Source organism: Lissotriton helveticus, chromosome 11, assembly GCF_964261635.1.
Source record: "Lissotriton helveticus chromosome 11, aLisHel1.1, whole genome shotgun sequence".
Classification (NCBI taxonomy): domain Eukaryota; kingdom Metazoa; phylum Chordata; class Amphibia; order Caudata; family Salamandridae; genus Lissotriton; species Lissotriton helveticus.
Genome location: NC_136072.1, coordinates 475,967,609 through 475,988,869, shown reverse-complemented (window position 1 = coordinate 475,988,869; position 21,261 = coordinate 475,967,609). Strand labels below are relative to the sequence as shown.

The 21,261-nt window shown below is 48.5% G+C and overlaps 1 protein-coding gene across 2 annotated transcripts in view; it reads left to right on the top strand.

Annotated features, from left to right (window-relative positions):
* The window catches only part of UGGT1 (UDP-glucose glycoprotein glucosyltransferase 1), an 822,704-nt gene that overhangs the window by 235,433 nt on the left and 566,010 nt on the right, over positions 1-21,261 (top strand). For both annotated transcript variants that reach the window (XM_078666074.1, XM_078666073.1), the window contains exon 14: positions 7,527-7,646. In XM_078666074.1, the coding sequence (XP_078522200.1) occupies positions 7,527-7,646 (120 nt within the window). The remainder of the gene's footprint in view (positions 1-7,526; positions 7,647-21,261) is intronic.

The following is a 21,261-nucleotide window of genomic DNA, read 5'->3' as shown; positions in this document are numbered from 1 at the left end:
CTTTGATACTGCCTTACTGCTCGACCACTCTACCACAATTAGAGAGTAAGGTTCTATCTAACCCCTGCCTACCTCTGGGTCATGTGGTCTCTATACACACTATACCTTTTTTTGGTGTAATATGTATGGAGCCAGTTTCCTTCAACCGCCGTTGGTCACAAGCCACTTTGCCCTAAAAGTCCAGCTTAGCTCCAGAAAAGTCTCAAGATCCTTAATTTGAACCTAGACGCTGTGACACTCCACCTTGGCCCAAGAGACTATATATATCCCACCTTGGAATCATGACCAATTGTGAAGTCTTTTTTGAGACCAGTATTATCACCAGTACTGAGTGAGCCACTACCAGAAAAAGACCAAGAAGCAAGCAGACGGATATGTGACGGAGAAGGATCTTTATACACCCAGTCTCTGGTCACATTTTAGCAATCAATCAATCAATCAAATCATTTATATAGCGCACTACTCACCCAGAGGGTCTCAAGGCGCTAGGGGAGGGGAGTCCGCTACTGCTTGAACAGCCAGGTCTTGAGTTGCTTCCTGAAGGCGAGGTGGTCCTGGGTCAGGCGGAGGTGGGTCGGGAGGGAGTTCCATGTCTTGGCGGCGAGGTAGGAGAAGGACCGTCCCCCTGTGGTGGCTCTTCGGATGTGGGGGACGGCAGCGATGGCGTGGCCGGTCGATCGGAGCTGGCGTTTGGGAGCATAGAAGTTGAGGCGACTGTTGAGGTACCCTGGGCCTTGGTTGTGTAGGGCTTTGTGTGCGTGGGTGAGGAGACGGAAGGTGATTCTCTTGTTGACCGGGAGCCAGTGCAGGTCTCTCAGGTGTCCGGAGATGTGGCTGCGACGGGGGATGTCCAGGATGAGTCGTGCTGAGGCGTTCTGGATCCGCTGGAGTCTCTTCTGGAGTTTGGCGGTGGTTCCGGCGTAGAGGGAGTTGCCGTAGTCCAGGCAGCTGGTGACGAGGGCCTGGGTGACCGTCTTCCTGGTCTCGGTGGGGATCCACCGGAAGATCTTACGTAGCATGCGCAGGATGTTGAAGCACAACGAGGAGACGGCGTTGACTTGTCTGGTCATGGAGAGGGAGGAGTCCAGGATGAATCCAAGGTTGCGTGCGTGGTCTGTTGGTTTGGGTGCGCTGCCCAGGGCGGGGGGCCACCAGGAGTCGTCCCAGGCGGAGGGTGAGGATCCCAGGATGAGGACTTCCGTCTTGTCCGAGTTCAGTTTCAGGCGGCTGTTCTTCATCCATTCGGCTACCTCTTTCATCCCTTCGTGGAGGTTGGCTCTGGCGGTGGCGGGGTCGTTGGTGAGGGAGAGGATCAGCTGGGTGTCATCGGCGTAGGAGATGATGTTGAGGTTGTGCTGGCGTGCGATGGCTGCGAGGGGGCTCATGTAGACGTTGAAGAGGGTTGAAGACTACCTCGAACTGCTCAGCCCCCAACAAGAACACTGCTCGCTCTCGAGGAAGTGATCTCAGCAGAACCATAGAACGTTTTCTTGTTCTCAAGAAGACTAAGCAGAGGTAACCCGCACCATCAGCTGATGAGTCACCTACTTAGTCTGTCTCTACCACACCCTGTTCATACGGACTCAGACCATGACTCGGCAGATCAGCCAGATTCCTATGAAGAGCCAGTACCTACAGACAATGGAGATGACCTGTGGCATGACTAAATTGTTGATCCCCAAAACAACCTGTCTTTGGAGCCATACCCCATTAAACCATCACCACCTTCCAGTACCACCACAGCATACCACTACATTATTCATCCTGCAGCTGATCACTACAAAGTCAAGCTTCACGTGTAAGATGAAGAGGAGGGCTTCCTAAATGAGACACTGTCATTACAGTGTGATATGTACAGGTTCTGCCCATGCTAAAGTGCATGCGCAAATGGTAATCAGAAAATTTTAAAGACCCTGTCTGATGTAGTGTTGTCATGCCCAGGGTTGAGAAAAAAATCCAGCACCCAGAAGACCATATCTGTATCAGAGGTCATGTTCTTCCTCATTCACTTGTGTATATGGCATTCCAAAGGGCTTTCATTCATGGTTAGAGTATTCCCCTCCATCTGACAGAGAGGAAAATGTCTTTTGTTAATGCTGGCAAGTGGGCAGCTGTAGGTATATTTGTGCATACGCAGCCCCGTTGGGTTACTGCCAAGGTATGGCAGAAACGTCTGAGGGAGATGAAACAGTTGGTGAGACTTCTTTCCCAAGTATGCAGAAAGCATAGGAAAGACCTTGTACAGGATGAGAAAATCCTCTCGAATTCCAACATCTGATGACCCCTAGATACAGCTGACACTTCCTCCGGAGAAGCCAGCAGAAGCATTGTCCTTCAGTGTTTCCCATGTTTCTAGTATGTGGTTTCTGGCCTGAGGTTCAACCGCTCCCCCTCAGTGTACCTTTGGGTGGGCCTGCAAGTGGACTCTAGGTTAGAAAAGAAAAACAAAAAAGGATATAGATACAGCAAAGGCATTCCATAGGCAGCCAACAAGGGCAGAATTTCACAGGTACCAAGCAAGAGTAGGAACCAAGTCAGTGACCACCCTTGCCATGCCCAGATTTTTTCTGTGCTGGCCACAACAGAGGTTTAAGGAGATTCAGTCTGCCAAGCTGTACTCTAGAGGTGGCTTCCTAGGCAGTAGCTGTGCTAGGCCAGAAGCGCCAAAGCAAGGGCACCTCTGCCTCCAAGCAGTGACCTTGCATGTCTTCCCACCTAACCTGTCAACACCTCTTGGGGTAGAAAATAATCAGATAAGTGAGCACTCTCTATTGCAGGCCATTGCTATTGCCTGGAGTTTTATACCATGCCACCCAATATTTAATCACACCGTCTTAACATCAGCCAGGATCACCACCATAACGTCCTGAAAGAGGAAGTGCTGGCATTTCTTCAGAGGAAGAAATCGAACCTATTATCCCCTACTAGCACTAATAGGGAATTTATTCTCTGTACCTTCTCATCCCCAAGAAAGATGGGATGTTTGCACTGATAGTCTACTTTCAACTGCTCATTTAACACTTTGTCAGAGCACTTTAGTATGACAACTCTCTAAGACACAATTCTGCTGCTCTGGGTTTGGGACTTAGTGGTACCCTACAGTCCCAAAGACTTCTACTTACATATCCCCATTCTCACGGCATGCCACCATTACCTTGAGTTTATGGTAAGTGAAATGAATTATCAGTTCACAGTGATATCTTTTAGGGTTGCAAAGTCCTGTCGCGTGTTCACCAAATGTTTTGCTGTTGTAGCAGTGCATCTGTACTGCAACAGCATTCATGTCTTACCATACCGGGACATCACCTGGTAAAGAGCAACAGTCGAGCTCAGTGCCACACTCCCACTCAACAGGCCCTCTCACTCTTCCATAAATTGGAGTTCACTGTCCATGCCAAAAAAATCTCACCTTTCCCCCCCAGAAGATACAACTTTTTTTTGTATCTGTACTCAATACAGTGACAAGCAAAGACAGAGTGATGGCAGTTCAAAGGCTGCCTCCCCTTTACCAGGCGTATCTTTCTGGGACAGTAAAAATGTTAAAGAAACTTGAAAATGACAGCTTCATGTATTGTGACAGAACCAAATGATTGGTTTTACATGCATCCTCTGCAAGCGTGTCTTGCAAGACAGTAGTCACATGTGACTTGTCAGTAAGAAGATTCAGTGTTGATGCAGCCTGGGGTTCATTGCAAACTGCAATGGAGGAACAAGCATTTTTTACTGGGCAGGCCATTACTAGACTCTCCAGTCGCAGGTGACCATCAATTCCATCATCATGGGTGGAGTGCTCACATGGTCCATCTGGCAATCCCAGGCCAATGGTCTCGGCAGTGTAAATACAGGCACATCATTGTCCTCAAACTGATTGCAATTCAGATAGGACTCCGGACATGTAACAGATTAATTTGCTACAAAATAATGTTAATTCATAAAGACAACATGAACAATGGGTACTACCTGCAAAAAATTGGGGGCCACACGCTCATCGCAGTTATCCACGCTAGCACAGACAATTTGGCATTGGGCTTTTGCCATCAGATCCTTCTACTGGCGGAACGCCTTCCGAGGGTGTACAATGATTCTGCATACGTGCTCAACAGGACATGTCAGCAAACATGCTAATGGGAAATCAGTGCCTAGATGATCCAATAATATTTCCACACCAGAGGTAGGTCCATTTCCCACAAATGACAACGCAAAATGGCAAGGGTTTTCCTCCAAGTAAACACACATGTGGTCCATGGGCAGTGCTACATGGATGAATTGGGCACGGATATATGCGGATGCTTTTCCTCCACTACTTTCATATCTATGGAGGAAATGTGGCAAGCGCCAATAAGATTTACCCTGATAGCACCCTCCTGGGCAAGGCATCCAGGGTCCTCCCTGCTTCTTGTAATGTCCATTAATCCCCTTTAAAGGTTCCCTGCACTTTTAGACATCCTTAGACAGCACCAAGTCGGCTGCAACATCCCAACCTCCGGGCACAGAATAGTGCAAATTGTTAACTGAACTCTGCAAATTTAGGTTCTTTGAACCTCCAGAAGAGTGCATGCATATTCTTAAGGAAGTCTGAAAGGCCACTCTACAAGGGCTTGGTACGTGGCAAAAATGGAAAAGATGTGCTCACTCTGCTAACTGTTTCCGTAAGCAACCCTTGCAGGCCTCAATACAAAACTTCATATGTTACTTGCTCCACCACAAAAAGGCAAGACTATTGTACTCTTACAAAAGAGTACTCCTAGTGGTCGTAACTGCTTACCTGTAAAATGGAGAACACTACAAATGTTCAAGATGTTTATTGATATAGGATTTATGGAAGGCCTTAAAAGGGTGACCCCCCCCCTTAGAATGCCACCAGTCCCTTTATGGGATGTCAATATTGTTCTAACAGCTCATGGGACCTCCATTCGATGCATTACATTCTTGCCCAGTGCAGTTTTTTCATGGAATAGCGCATTCCTCATTAATTTAATGTCACTCCGTAGATTTAATGAACTCAGACCCTCATGGTAGAGGTGCCATATATTCACATGTTCAAATTTGGGGTTGTCCTCGGAACACACACTTGATTTCTCCCTAAAGTTATTTCCCCTTTCTATGTCAACCAAACTATTGCTTTGTCAACCTTTTTCCCCACCAAACTCAATCAGTTGCATAAAGGACCTTAGATTCCATTGATGTTAAGAGCCCTTACGTACTACATTGGGCATAACAAATGCCTTTGGAAGACCAAGCAACTTTGTCCAGCTAAAATTTATTTATTTATGTGAATCTGCAGCTTGTAGTGCTATAGATTCACATGTTTTCCTGGACACGAGATCACAATATGACGTTTTGAACAGTAATTAATCTTTAAGTACAAATTTATGAACACGTACATCACTACACATAGACATTCTGGCTTTGCATCTCTACACATAAGTCCTCTCTCACCCTTGTGAGAAAACCGAATCTAAAGTGGTGTCTTCGACTTGGTACTTTGTGGGAGGTATCACAAGCTACCTTTAAACTGAAACCTCTACTTTGGAGAAAAATAACTTGCAACGTCTACTCCTAACACGAGATGGTGGAAATGTGCAGAGCATGTGAATCTACAGCACTACAAGCTCAAATAGATTGTCATAGGTAAGCAATGTTTTCCTTTGAAACTGTTCACTAAATATCATGTTTCTTTAAGCATTTCTTTGGTAAGGACTTAATGTGAAGGCTGGCTTTTCAATACTTTTGTACACCTGAACTGGACATGTTGTAGAGGGTAGCGTAAGGTTGAGCTTCTTAAAATGCTTTTGGACCTAGAGTTCCTATATCCAACCCACCATGCTTTACTTCCTTTTCCGCATCTAGTTTAATAATTGACTGCAACTTTTCTGTTTCATGTACATCTGCAGTGTTGTGTAAATTTATTTAGAGTTTGGGCCACTGGGAAAGTAGGCCTCGTGGATCATGAACATTCTATGTGGTTGAAGCTTTGTTACTAGTTTTTGAAGATTCCTGTGTATATGCTGTTGCTGTAGTCTCTGCAAGTCCTTCTCAATTAGTGGCGCCAAATAGCAAGGTAGCTGATTGTTTATTTCCTTTTACCTCATTAACTGTTGAAAAGGTGTAGTCATGTTTAAAACAAACAAGTGGTGTAATCCGATTCCATCTGTAAATATTCATCAATATTTAAAGCTGACTCAAGCCTTGTATCCTTTGTGTAACCTAAAGCTCATAATGGCACACAATTATAGATTTCCTGCCTACACTGGCTTTAAGTGAAAATCAACTTGTTTTCATCTTTTCAATAAATAAGCAGACACTTGGTCAATAGGAAGCCTAAAGTTGCTAATGTGTGATCCGTGTATGGAGTGTGCAGAACTTATCTGGAAAGCTGAAAAATCAGTCCTTCAGGTAATGAGAAATGAGGTGGTCAGGAGTTTGCGGTTTGCAAAAGCCAATAACTGTAAAAGAAGAGTGAAATTTGGAGTAAGATTGTTCCATAATTAAAGGAGCTGGTTGCAGGGGACTTATTATGTTGCAAGGATTTCTGCTCATACACAGAACTGTGCACAGAGACTTAGGACATTAGTGAATTGTGGTGTTCCAGAAACACCTCAGTACCTAGAAACCCCAACCAGCTAGCAATCAGTGTCTCATTAGCTCTTCGTCCTATAGCAAAGTAACCAAAGATTAGACAACCTAGAACATGCAACTAAGGACCATCTTGGGAATGGTGGGAAGTGAAAACACTCTTTTGTTATACTCTCATACCAGTCCACAACAGGAGTAAAAAAGAGACACGGTAAGGTTAAAATATTTATTTTAACGAAGTGATCTCAAGCGCAGTATTTTAGTCAACATAAGCAGACATATGATTAAGAATAATATGGTCAGCATGGTTACAACTCCATAAAATACAAAAGTAGGAATCATATTACAATGATAGTGCAAACAGGTGATAAACTATGTATTATAAAACTATAGAAGGTCTCTTGAGCTTGTTTTGGGGGACCCCATTACCTGTCCGCTCAGTAAGTGTAAATTACATCTGGATCGGCTAGTCTCTCTGCATACCTAGAATCTTCCAAGTGTGAAATTATGGCAAGTGTGCTATGATAAAGGCGCCAGAATCCTACTCGCCTTGCAGCTGCCAAAATGTTGTGTCTAGAATGTGTTACACGGACACGCCGATAAACAGGCTCACATGTTATGATAACCTTGACGGCTCAACACTCACTGTACAGACTGGGGGCATGATGTATGTCTAGAGATGTCGAAAAACAAACCCTTTCTCATGTATAGACCTCCGTGAAAGCTAACTTTGCAAAAACAACTAAGCAGTGTTGTGTGCAAAAAGCAGCAAAAGGTAAAAAGGCGTTTAAACTTCTAATAAGCCATGCTAACTTAACATGCACGCAAAAAGAGGCCCATAAACCATACTAAAATTAATAGAAGGAAATACTTGAGTGGGGATAATACTGTGATATTTGTTGATGGATATTCATACAGGTGTAACTTCTCTTGTTTTCTTCCATCTTCAGTGGATCAACAACCTTGAGCTGGACAGCAGGTACAACTCTTGGCCTTCCAATGTTCAGGAACTTCTGCGTCCCACATTCCCCGGTGTCATCCGACAAATCAGAAAGAACTTCCACAACTTTGTAAGTTGAAGGATTATTATTCTTAATAAATAGAAATATGAAGAGAATCTTTTATGAAAATGCATCTGCATCAACGTCATGCCTCTTATCCAGGTTAATCCTCTAGACTGAATTCTTTAAGAGTCTAATACAGGTAATGACTTCTGCTTTTGTTACGCACTGCTTATGCACATTTTGATGTATTAAATAGTGTTCCATTAGGAAGCCAAATCTACAGTTGTGAAAAGAAAAAAAATAACCCATGAGCAATAATGTAGTTTCTGATGAACACTTCTAGCCGCAGAACTTTAGAATATTCCCAGTGAACAAACTGGATCCAGAATATATAAACAGCATTGCTTCTCCTTGTCGGTAGGTGGTGCCTTATGGCTCTATGTTGACTTTGTTCCACCCCAGAAGCGGTGGTGGAGCTGCATATAAGCTCCACCCTTGTTCATCAGTGTCCACTCCTTTCCTCCTGTGCATTCATACACTGATTTGGCGGCCTCTCCCAACTTTTTCCTTGTCAGTTGATGAGTTTTTTTCTTACAAAATTCCACTTGTTTCCAGTGTGCAAGTGTACTATGTCCCCTCCTAAATCTACAAGATTTAAGCCTTGTAGGGACTGTTGCAATAAAACTGTTGGTGACAGATCCCCACAAGCTCTACCTCTGATGTTTGGGTTCAGTGCACCCCTATACATCCCTTGTAAGTGGTGCCCTTGTTACCTAGAGCATGAGTACTAAAGAGGGTCCCTCAGGGCTGCACCATGTATTATGCCATCCTAAGGGAACCCTGTAGGAAGGTAGGATCCTTCTAGCATGGTTACCCCTACTTTTTGCTTGGTGTCAGTGTGATTTTTGACTAGTCTGACTGGCATCCTGGTAATCAGGCCCCCATCTTGGTGCTTTCTCTGTAAACTCTCCTATGGTAAGTACTTTGGAACCTCCACAATTGGCTACTGGTGTACCCTGGTAAGTCCCAAGTATATGGTACTAAAATAAGGTACACAGAGCAGAGGTACACTAGGGGTCTCCCACGGCTGCAGCATGTATTGTGCCACCCATGAGAGACCACTCAAACTGTGACTACAGGCTTGCCATTGCAGCCTGTGTACGCTGGTGCAAGCAACACTTACAACAGATATACGTTGCCTTATGTCTAAGGGCACTACACTTGAACACTTTAAGTCACCCCTAAGGCAGGCATTTCAGTCCTCAGAGCAGAGGGCTTGGTTATAAATAAGTGGGTGTCCCTGCATGAGCAAGAGACTCCTACAAACTCCAGAGTCGATTCTCCAGACTTTGTAAGTGCGGTCAGCCATTTTTTAACATATAGTAGGCATCAGTCATTACGAAATGTCTAACTATATAGTGACTGCACCGAACCCGGTAATGTTTGGTATCAAACATGTTGGACTCATACCCAAACACCGATTCCTGTGTTGGAAGTATGATCCCATGTACTGTGGAGCTCCCTTGGGGTACCCCCCCTGTACTCCCGGTTACAGCCTTTCAGTGTCTAACAGCAAGCTAGTGCCGCTGCTGACCAGACATGATTCTTACCTCCAGCTGCTGAGCCAAGCTCGAGCAGGGGAAGGTAGGACAATAGGCCTCCTGTTGCAAGGAAGTGTGACCACCTCCCCAGACAGGACTTAGTGTATTGGGCGGGGGTGGGGGCGCTTGCCGGTACCACCAGACTGCTTTGAAGGGCACATTTGGAGCCCTCCTTGCATACTTCAGTTGGAACCAGTACAGGGAACCCTTGGCTCCCGCTCTGGCACGAAACTATATAAAGGACATGGGAGCATCCTTCCCACCTTCAAGCCCCTCCTCTGGCAGGGACCCTTGAGGCGTTCAACCCTTTCCTAGGGTACCTAAAGGGACCTGTGGGTGGTTCTTAAAATTTGTCATGGGACAAGACACAAGCCTGAAACCACTGCACTTTTTGACCGTCTGAACAACTGGACTTCGCTTGGAACCGAGACCTCATCTGCTGCTCCTGGTATGGCTGTTGTGCAAGTCTTTGTCGTCGTCTGTCTGTGCTTCTTCCAGGGTCTTCAACAGACCTGAGGGCCTGAAGGATACCCAAAGTATTCTCCCCTGGAGTGAAGGAGTCACTCCCCTGTATCTGCAGCCACCGCAACAAAGCTGACCGGTATGCTGCTCCTGACATTCCACGGTCTTCGAAAGGCTCAGCAACACAGGTGGTAGTTCTGCAACTTCCTCAAGGCCTGACCTGTCCTCTCTGCAACATTGAGATCAGTATCCATCGTTGGAACCGCTGGGGCTCGCACCCCTGTGCAGCGTGTTGTCTTGATGTTGCCAAGGCTTGTTGGCTCTGCATTCCATAGATCTTCGGGCTACAGCATCTCTTTCTGCCAAGATTTTCGTCCTCACTGTATCCTCAGCCTCGTGGCCTTCATTTTTGATGAGCTGCTCGAGGTCCACTTGTGACTCCTTTGGCCTGTGACTCCTCCTGAGGGTCTTCTGCTTCAGTGGGTTCCCTTGCTTGCTTGCTGCCTGCTCTGACTCTCCTGCACTTGGCGAGTCCCTTGGACCTTGCTGGTCCTAATGTTGCTCCTTCGTTTTCCACGCCTGTTACTGCTGCCAAGGCTTGTTGGTGCTCCCACCGGACACTAACCCCCTCGTTCTCGACTTCCGACGTGGGGCAGCTTGTACACGGCTCCTGGTCTTCCTCATTGTCGCCTTGTCCCCACAGCTGCAACTACAAGGTCACCCTTAGCATTCCTACATCTTCCGTCACCGGTGGGCATTGCTCTTCCATGCCTCCTGGTCACCTCCAAGTGGCATAGACTCTGTTCCCTCAGCTTGTAGGTTCTTGACTTCAAGAATCCACCCTTGGATTCCACCAGACTCTTCCACCTTCTTCGCCAGTGGCATCTTTACTGAAGTCCTCCATTGTGGTCTACAGCGGTTTCCGATGCCACTTTGCACCTATGCACCGGCTTCCCTGGTGTTGGTATCCTGGTTCCTGGGATATCCACGAGTGGGGTGACTCTCCAACCGCCTGTCTTCCACTGGGTTTCTTCAGGGTCCACTGGGATGGGTCCTCCTTCTTCAAAACTGCAACTGCGACTTTCCCATTGACTTCTATCAGTGGCGGTGCGTCCATCAGGGGCGCTGGGGCGTTGCCCCACTAGCCACAAGCAAATGAAGCAATTCTGAATTCAATCGCAACCCGCTCTCGCGCTGCTGGATACTCGCGCACGGCAATCGGTCGCTGAAGGCGGTGGGCTAAGGCTGCGGCAGCACTCAACCCTGTTTGAGTGACAGTCAGACTGTCATTGACAGTGGCGCGTAGTGTGCATGATCGGGATTGGGCTGGTCATTTTTATGACCAGCCCGTACATGCGCACTGTTAGTCAGCCACTACTATACCTTCGAAGCGCGAGGGAGGGGGGAACCAGAGAGGCCATCTCAGCCTCCCAGTCTCCTAGTGGGCGGGCCGTATCCGTGCCCTAGCCAATCCTGGCGCTGCTAATGCAGCATCTGGATTGGCTGAGAGTGAGACACCGGCCGCAAGCAGTCTGAAATTGTAACTGCTCCAGACCGGCCCAGATCTGTTACTGCTCCGGAGTCCGGACCGGCCCAGGAACTGCACGCAGAGGTGGCGCGGTACCGGGATCAGGTAAGTTTTTTTATGTTACCCCCTCCCCTTTCCCTGACAAATGCGAGCCGTGACTGAACTATGCGTCAGGTCACGCGCCCCAATTGAGGACTCGTATGTTCATTTCTTATTTTGCAGTAGGTCTGTCTGCATCAGTGTCTTTAGTAGGTCCTGAAATTATATATTTAATATTCTACTAAGCTGGCATTTAGTGTGCATTTTTCTGACGCTTGTGTTGACCCTGAAAACGGAGCGAAGCCATAGCATTAGTAACACTGTAAACCCTTTCATCCATTGAATAAATTGTCTTGCTTTGTGTGAAGGAGGCAGTTGAATAAAGTGATTTTTCACTGCATATGACAGTTTTTTAGTCATGTTTGACTGCGCTTCATATCTTTGGCTTTGCCTGACAGAGTGAATCTTGCCAGTGTCGGTTTTGTCCAGTAAATGCTTGATAACACGTTTTGCCGTCAAGCCCGGCGTAGATGAGCGCTCTGTTTGACCCTGGGCCGTTGCTGTTCTCTAAAATGGCCCATCCTTTAACCCGCTAAGGGTGCCCATATGAGCGACCCCTTCCGTGAAGCCACGGGCAATGTTTGGGGTCGAGCTCTGGTGTACAGGAGAGCATGGGGAGGGGGGATTAGGGGGAGATGGCGTTTCAGTAGGGACCACTGCAGTAAACAGATTATGGACGAAATGCAGAATAAGTCAAACATTCACCCTAGTCACAGATCTGGGATAAATTCATCGTTTTATGGGCTCCAATATGGAGGCTCAGTTTGAGTAGTTTCTTGTGTTCGAGGCATGTGGGCTGCTGAATTCATATCTATTGCATAGATTGCCGCCTAGTGTTGGGTCCGGATGATTGCACATTGTTGTCCTGGAAGAGTCTTCGAAGTATCACGAGATAGGTGGCTCCTCCCCTGGACTACAGTGCGCATGGGCATCGACTCCATCCCCAGATTGCTTTTTTCCGCCATTGGGTTCGGATGCTTATTTGATCACTCAAGTTCGGAATCAATAGAAACCTTCTTTTTGGCCCAAAGGCCTTTACTATATCGTCGGTATTGTCTTGCGATCGGTGCCCAGTTCTGTTCCAGCTCAGTTCCCGAGTCGGACATCCAGAGGAGTCGCGTGGCTCTTCGGCGCTGATGGCCCGGTCGACGCCAGAGGCCTTATTCGACGAACCATCGTGGAACGGAGCCCGTTCAAAAGGTGCCCCGTGTGCTACTCGAAGTATCCTCACATCGACGTCCACCCGGTGTGCAACAAGTGCCTGTCGCCGGATCACGATGAAGCCAACTGTATGGCTTGTTCTCGTTTCCGCTCCAAGAAGACAATTCGACTTAGGCGCGCAGCGCGTCAGGAGGCCCAGCAGACGACACCTGACCCGGTGAACATTTTCGATACCGAGGAGGAAGAGGCGGACGAGCAGGAAGATCAACAGCCAATATCCAATCCAGCAGCGGAGATCGACTCCAGCTACGACGCTGATGTTGAAATGCTAGATACTGAAGAAGTCGTCGACGAGGTAGGAGACGACGATGGGGCCTATGGGGCCATGGAAGATAGCTCAAGCGAGGAGCTATGCCCCGTCGAAACAATTCATACGGCTCAGGTCGAGGGATCGCCACAGGGCCTTACCCAAGATCTTACACTGGGTTCTACAGCCTCTCCTCCAGGCCCGGCTTTGGACACTTCTAACGAGCCACAAATGGTGAAATCGAAACCGAAAATGAAAGCTTCGGGGTCTACACAACCAAAAGCACTAGAGGCCCCATCGGAACCAAAAGTGCGTGTTGCTTTGGTCGGCTCGAAGTCTTCTGACCTATTGGCGCCAACAAAGCTTAAAAAGGTTGTCGAACCCCGTGAGGTCGATAAAGGGTGTCGAGCCGAAGACTGGGACACCGAAAACACTGGTCAAGGTCGTCGGCCCGAAGAAATCGGCGCCAAGGGCCGTCGACACAGACAAAGGACTCGGACCTCAAAAAGTTGTCCATCCTGCGTGTCGGCCGGACAAGGCCAAAAGCAATACGACCCTCGAGTCCGCGCCTGGCGGTGGCTCGAAGGAACCAGTCGAGTCGACGCAGCCGTCTGCCTCCTTCTCGAAGCAGGTGTCGGAATCGTTGAAACGCATTAAGGAGAAAGGTTCCGCTGTTGGTCCGAAGGATACTTCCACGCCGAAGCCTGCCACCAAACCTCAAAGTCGCCGGCGCCCATTCAGTTTACGCTGCCACCAAAAGTGGTGCCGAAGGCCTTCGCACCTAAGACGGTCGTCGAGGCGTCCATGAAGGTGTCCACGGGGCCGAAGCCTACACCTGCGGTTGTGGGCATAAAGCATCGACAACCCCTGCTTGAGGAGCAGTCGGAACAATTCATCGACGCCAACACGGGTAAACTTTCTATTTACAAACGAAAAATCACCCCGGCACAGCCTATGGAGTCCTACACATTTCCATTAAAGAAAAAGAAGGATTCCACGACTTCACCCGTTCTTGTCGAACTGATAGCTCCAAGTGGACAGGACACTGCTCCTATCTCGCCCACTTACTCAGATGTGGAGGCTGGGGAAGGTGACTATGATGAGTACAACTACCCTGCCGACACTGATCCTGAGGATCAACATGACACATGGGCAGAAGCTGCTGACCCAGGAGATCCACAAACTGCCCCAGACACTCAGATGTATAACGTGAAAACATCGCCTACTGAGGACTCAGCGGCGTTTAATGCGCTTATTGAAAGGGCAGCCAAAAATCATGATGTCCAGCTCCATGCTGACCCTATTGAGGTGGATTTTTTGTTTGGCACCTTTTCCACCTCTGAGAGGACCGTAAAGACTCTGCCAATGCTGAAGGGTGTCTTAAAACATGCTGGAGACATTTTTAAAGAGCCCACAAGGGCTAGAGTTATAAACCCCAGGATTGAGAAAAAGTACAAGCCGGCACCTCGGGACCCTACCTACATCAAGGGCCAGTTGCCGTTGGACTCTCTGGTTGTTTCCAATGCCCGGAAGAGGGAAAACTCACAATATACTGGTGATGCTCCTCCCCCTGACAAGGAATCTAAAGTGCTAGAAGCATCAGGGAAAAGGGTGGCGGCTCAAGCGGCCAATATCTGGCGCATTTCAAACACTCCGGCACTCTTAGCCAGATATGACAGGGCACATTACGATACACTTGAGACCCTGTTACAACATTTGCCAGATGAATATAAAGAGGCAGCAGAGATGCTCATACAGGAAGGAAAGCTCATCTCAAATGCTTCTATTAAGTGCGCACTGGACGCAGCAGACACCGCGGCCAGGGCCATTAATACCAGTGTGATGTTACAGCGGCAGGCCTGGCTGAGAATCTCTGGGTTCAAGCCGGAGATACAAACCACCATCCTAAATCAGCCTGTAAACCCTGATCACTTATTTGGACCTGAGGTGGACACCACCCTAGAAAAAATCAAAAATGTCATTGAAACTGCGAAGTCTATGGGGGCTCTCCAGTCGCAGCAGTTCAGGGGTGGTTCTTTTCGTCGCTCAGACAATAGAGGTGTTTCCAGAGCCCAAATGTCCCAGCAAACACAGTACAATAAGGGTGGCGCGCAAAACACGTACACCAAACAAAGTAGAGGTGGCTATCGCGGAAACAGCCCCAAAGGCAGAGGTCGTGGAAACAACAGCTCCCGATCCTCCGCCGCCAACAAACAGTGACGCCTTGTCACTGCCCCCCGACCATACAACACCGGTCGGGGGGTGACTCCAATAGTTCCTGCCGGTCTGGAAATCCATCACCACAGACAGGTGGGTCATAAAGCTTATCCAGTACAGTTATTGTCTGGAGTTAACATCCACTCCACCCAACATACCCCCACAACACCGTCCTATGTCCACAGAGCATTTGCACTTATTGCAGCAGGAGGTACTCGTCATGCTTCAAAAAGGGGCAATCGAGCTCGTGCCGGTGGGAGAAAGAGGCACAGGAGTTTACTCCCTGTACTTCTTAATCCCGAAAAAGGACGGGTCCCTCAGACCCATACTGGACCTCAGACCCCTAAACCAGTACATTCTATCAGAACACTTTCACATGCTAACACTGCAGCAGGTTCTTCCGTTGCTCAATCAGGGAGATTTCCTCGCCACATTGGATCTAAAGGATGCATATTTTCACATTCCTCTACATCCGTCACACAGAAAATACCCCAGATTCACCATTCAGAATCAGCATTACCAGTTCAAAGTCCTCCCTTTCGGAGTAACAACGGTGCCCAGGGTGTTCACCAAGTGCCTAGCGACAGTGGCTGCACACCTCAGGAGACAACAAGTTCACGTATACCCTTATCTGGACGACTGGCTTGTCCAAGCACGGTCGGCCCAGCAGTGCGCCGCCAACATGTCCCACACCATTCACCTTCTTCATGATCTGGGATTCTCACTGAATTACCCAAAGTCACACCTTCAGCCCGCCCACGTGCGGCAGTATCTGGGCGCGACGATAAACACTCTGGCAGCCAAAGCACAGCCAAATTCAGTGAGGATCAACAGCATTCAATTACTGATACAGAAATGTAGACCGCAACACTCCTTTCCAGCACGAGTGTTCATGCAGTTGATAGGCATGATGGCCTCCTGCATCTTCATAGTCTCACACGCAAGACTACATATGCGTCCGCTTCAGGAGTGCTTAGCACGTCAGTGGAACCAGGCTCACGGACAGTTGAAAGACCTAGTGTTGGTGACCGGTCGTGCATACAACTCTCTGCATTGGTGGAATCCACACAACCTTTGCGAGAGCCGACCGTTCCAGGAGCCTGTGCCACAGATCATCCTAACGACGGATGCATCTCTCCAGGGTTGGGGAGCTCATGTACTCCACTACACGGTGCAGGGACTATGGACAACGCAGCAAAAGAAGATGCACATCAACCTCCTAGAGCTGATGGCAATCTTCATGGCAATGAAGGCATTCAAGGTACATCTGTGCAACAAGGTCGTGTTGATCCGGACGGACAACATGACGGCCATGTACTACATTCAGAAGCAGGGAGGTACACACTCTCCACAGTTGTCTCATCTGGCTCAGAGCATGTGGAAGTGGGCCATTCAAAGGAACATCTTCCTCATGGCGGAACACCTCCCAGGCAAGGACAATCAGATGGCGGACCTGCTCAGCAGGCACAGCCACCAAATGCACGAGTGGGAGATACATCCATCAGTACTCCACCCGTACTTCCAGCAGTCATCCAGAGATAGACCTGTTTGCCACAAAGGAAAACGCCAAATGCCAAAGCTTTGCCGCCAGGTTCCCGCACCCACAGTCGCAGGGCAATGCGATATGGATGAACTGGTCAGGCAAATTTGCGTACGCTTTTCCCCCAGCACCTCTAATACCGCTGGTGGCACGCAAGCTGAAGCAACACTCCATGACGCTCATCCTGGTTGCTCCAACGTGGGCACACCAACCATGGTACACCACGTTTCTAGAACTTTCCGTGGTACCGCATCAAAGGCTGCGCCTCACTCCCAGGCTTTTCACGCAGCGCCATGGCAACGTTCAGCGCCCAGATCCGCAACAGCTCAACCTGGCGATCTGGCTCCTGAGGTCCTAGAATTTGGCTACCTCAACTTGCCTCCCGACTGCATGGATATCATACGGGAGGCAAGAAAGCCCACCACCAGAGCATGCTATACGGCAAAATGGAAGCGGTTTGTCATTTATTGTGCAGACCACAACATCAACCCGCTTGACGCGTCTACGCACAACCTCATTTGTTATCTGTTACATCTTTACAAATGCAATTTGGCATATGCTTCCATTCGGATACATTTATCCGCCAAAGCGGCTTATCTCCAAAACAGGCAGCATCTCTCACTTTTCAGAGTGCCTGCCATTAAAGCCTTTCTGGAAGGACTCAAACGAGTCATTCCTCCCCGGACCCCACCAGCTCCTGAATGGAACCTTAATGTGGTCCTCACCTGCCTGATGGGTCCACCTTTTGAGCCTCTACATTCATGCGAGATTCAGTTCTTAACATGGAAAGTGGCTTTCCTGATAGCAATTACATCTCTGCAACGAGTTAGTGAATCTCCAAGCACTAACTATCCAAGAGCCATTCATACAAATTCACTCCAACCGGGTGGTGCTGCGCACTAACCCTAAATTACTTCCAAAGGTGGTTTCACAGTTCCTTATCAATCAGACTATTGAACTGCCTGTGTTCTTCCAAAATCCTGAGTCGGTGGCGGAGAGAATGCTCCACACTCTCGACGTCAAAAGAGCTTTAATGTATTACATTGATAGGACCAAAGAATTTAGGAAGACGAAACAACTCTTTGTTGCCTTTTCAGCACAACACAAAGGCAACCCCATTTCCAAAGCAGGTATAGCCAGGTGGATCGTTAAGTGTATTCAAATTTGCTATCAAAAAGCAAAGCGCACTTTAACAATCCCCCCAAGGGCACACTCCACCCGCAAGTTGGGGGCCTCCATGGCTTTCCTTGAAAATATTCCTTTAGAAGACATTTGTAGAGCAGCCACATGGTCTACCACACACACATTTACAAAACACTACTGTGTAGATGTGCACTCCAAACAGCAGGCAGCTGTAGGGCAGGCTGTTCTAAAAACACTTTTTCAAACTGCTGCAGCTGGCACAGGCGGCCGCCGCTAATGGAGGGACTGCTATGTATTCTATGCAACAGATATGAATTCAGCAGCCCACATGCCTCGAACCAAATATGCTACTTATCAGTATGCATCTGTTCTTGGCATGTAGGGCTGCTGACATTCATATCGCCCGCCCTCCTCCCCGGCGCCTGTAGCGGCTGCAACACTTACAATTACTCTTAGCATGGTCATCACTCACAGTGTTACACTCCATCTTTGCCACAATAGCTAAAAACAATCTGGGGATGGAGTCGATGCCCATGCGCACTGTAGTCCAGGGGAGGAGCCACCTATCTTGTGATACTTCCAAGACTCTTCCAGGACAACAATGTGCAATCATCCGGACCCAACACTAGGCGGCAATCTATGCAACAGATATGAATGTCAGCAGCCCTACATGCCAAGAACAGATGCATACTGGTAAGAAGCATATTTGATTTGCTTCTCTCATTCCACTTTAGGCTCTGCTGTGCCCCTTTGCAGGCTAAGATCCCCCAGTGTAGCCCACATTTTTTTTAGCTGTCTGATTAGCTTAAGGCCATGCACCATGTCCTTCATGGCATACGGAGCGGGAGCAAGCAGGACAGTGCAGACACAGTCAGAATGCCCATGAAATTAAGAATGGTGCTCTGTGCTCGCTATCGCAAATGTGCTTTTAAATGGACAGTTGTCACTAAGCATGTTCAGGAGAACCCACATACAGACGCCTGTAAAATGGTGTTTAAATAATAATAGGTTTTCCAATTTTTGCGGTCTTAAATGCTTTTTTTCACTATTTTTGAAATATTTCCTTGAAAACAGCCCGCTCCACGTGTATACATTTTGGGGGGACATTTGAATTACCTTATCCTGCCGTGAGGGCAACGGCTTGTGCATTCTCTGACAGCGGGTCCCAGCAGGCGCTGTGAGGGGAACGGCAGCTCGGGAACACCGCCCGCACCGACCACAATCACCGCGGGCCGGAAGACTTCAACATCCAGGTGCCCCGGCGGTCAGGTCGCGTCTCTGACGCCAGCACTGCGCCCGGAGGCGCCAGAAAAGGACGGAGCGGCGAGCGCTTCACTGGGGGACATTTGAATTACCTTATCCCGCCGTGAGGGCAACGGCTTGTGCATTCTCTGACAGCGGGTCCCAGCAAGCGCTGTGAGGGGAACGGCAGCTCGGGAACACCGCCCGCACCGACCACAATCACCGCGGGGCCGGAAGACTTCAACATCCAGGTGCCCCGGCGGTCAGGTCGCGTCTCTGACGCCAGCACTGGGCCCGGAGGCGCCAGAAAAGGACGGAGCGGCGAGCGCTTCACTGGGGGACATTTGAATTACCTTATCCCGCCGTGAGGGCAACGGCTTGTGCATTCTCGGACAGCGGGTCCCAGCAGGCGCCGTGAGGGGAACGGCAGATCGGGAACACCGCCCGCACCGACCACAATCACCGCGGGCCGGAAGACTTCAACATCCAGGTGCCCCGGCGGTCAGGTCGCGTCTCTGACGCCAGCACTGCGCCCGGAGGCGCCAGAAAATGACGGAACGCCTCTTGCCCCGCGAGTCAAGCCCGGGACATGGGCGGGGCAGTCTGTGCCAGTCCGAGGCAGGGCGAGGCTGGGCTGGGCCATAAACCCTGGCCCGAGGAGGCCGTGTTCTACTCTGACCCTACTCAATGAAGACACAGTGAGATTTATCTTAGTCACGTTTGTGATATATGGTTTTAATTTGCATCATAACACATATCTCCTAAATTGTTAGTGGAGGTGCAATATTTCTGAACCAACTGGGGATTGTTTGACTGTAAGTAGTAATATGTCATCCTTAAGTGCTCCACCTGTTCTTGGTACTTTGGATAACTACTTAGTAAAAGTGGTTAAGAAGATCAACACTGAAAGGCGACAGTCCTTGGGGTTAAGCAGTGAATCTCTGCCACTTACCATGTGTTCCCCTTCCTCGGTCGGCCTTGATCAAGGCGATCGTAGCGTTAGTGATAACAATGACCCTCTTGTTCTGGAATTGCCTGAACCGGTTGAGTTGGACTTAGAGGTCTTATCAGATCCTATTGTACAGGATCCTCCAACCCCTGCACCTAGAGTGGTTAGACAATGCAGAAAAACACGGTTGAAAGGCATAGGTACACGTTCAACAAGAAACAAGACAGTCACACCCACTACACCTATTAAAAACCTAGAAAAGGTGGATTTATTTATTTATTTATTTATTTCGATTTGTATAGCGCTATATAACCCCGGGGTCTCTAAGCGCTTGTCCAGTAAACACCGCAGGAAACCAAAAGAAAACACTGCAAAGAATTTATATCCCACCCCAGGCCTTCTGGAAAAGAACAGTCTTCAACCTCTTCCGAAAGGTCAGCAAATTAGGTTCTTTGCGCAAGTCCACCGGGAGACTGTTCCAGGCCTCTGGGAGGGTGTTAGAGATGGCACGACCGCCCACTGTCGCCAATCTAAAACGAGGTTGCATGAGGAGGGTTGCCTCAGCAGATCTTAGCACCCTGGCAGGTGTATATGGGGTCAGGCGGGTCTTGATGTATCTTGGTGCCTTACCGTAAAGGGATTTATGTGCAATGCATAACCCTTTAAAGAGCACCCTCTGCCTTATTGGGATGATACACTAGTGGGACCCGGCACCATTAAATTGGATGACGAACAGCTTAACCAACTAGTGGGCCTTATTGATTTAAAGATAAGGGACATTATAAAACCTTTAGTGGCTAAATTGGACCGTATGTCCGCTGAAATAAAAAGATTGGGGAGGTCTTTTGGACAAACATAAGGGAGCACCAGGTGCGCCTGATGGCGCTCCTGGTTTAGGCAAGGACAGCGGTGAAGGTCCGGTCACACCCCTAGTATGTCCTGCAGTACCTATAGAGTCTTTGGCTCCTTTAAACATCCCTATTCAGGTCCCAAAAGTGACTGGTGCTACTTTGAAGGTCAATGAGGGCCCCAAGGTCCCAGACGGGAGATCAGGCCCTCACCCACAGCCCCTCAAGAAGAGAGAGTTAGCTTTAAATTTACCAGTCGAGTCAAGCCCACATACTATCATTCTGGCGAATGTTCCGAAGATCAAGGAGGGTCAAAATGAACATTGGTCTTCAATAAAAAACAAAACATTGTTCTATCTCTCCAGTAAAACAGATCTGGGAGAATACCTGGATGATAACATCTTGATGGTTAGCAGGGTCCCTTGGGTGGGCAATACAAAAAAAAGCTTAGAGGGAGACTGTGTGGTCGTAAGCATCAGATCTCCAAGGTTGGTCGAGGACATACTGAGACAGGCGGGGTCATCTAGAATCGAAAATGATTATGTAAATCTTCTCCCACTAGGTTTCTTTTATCCACCACCTCA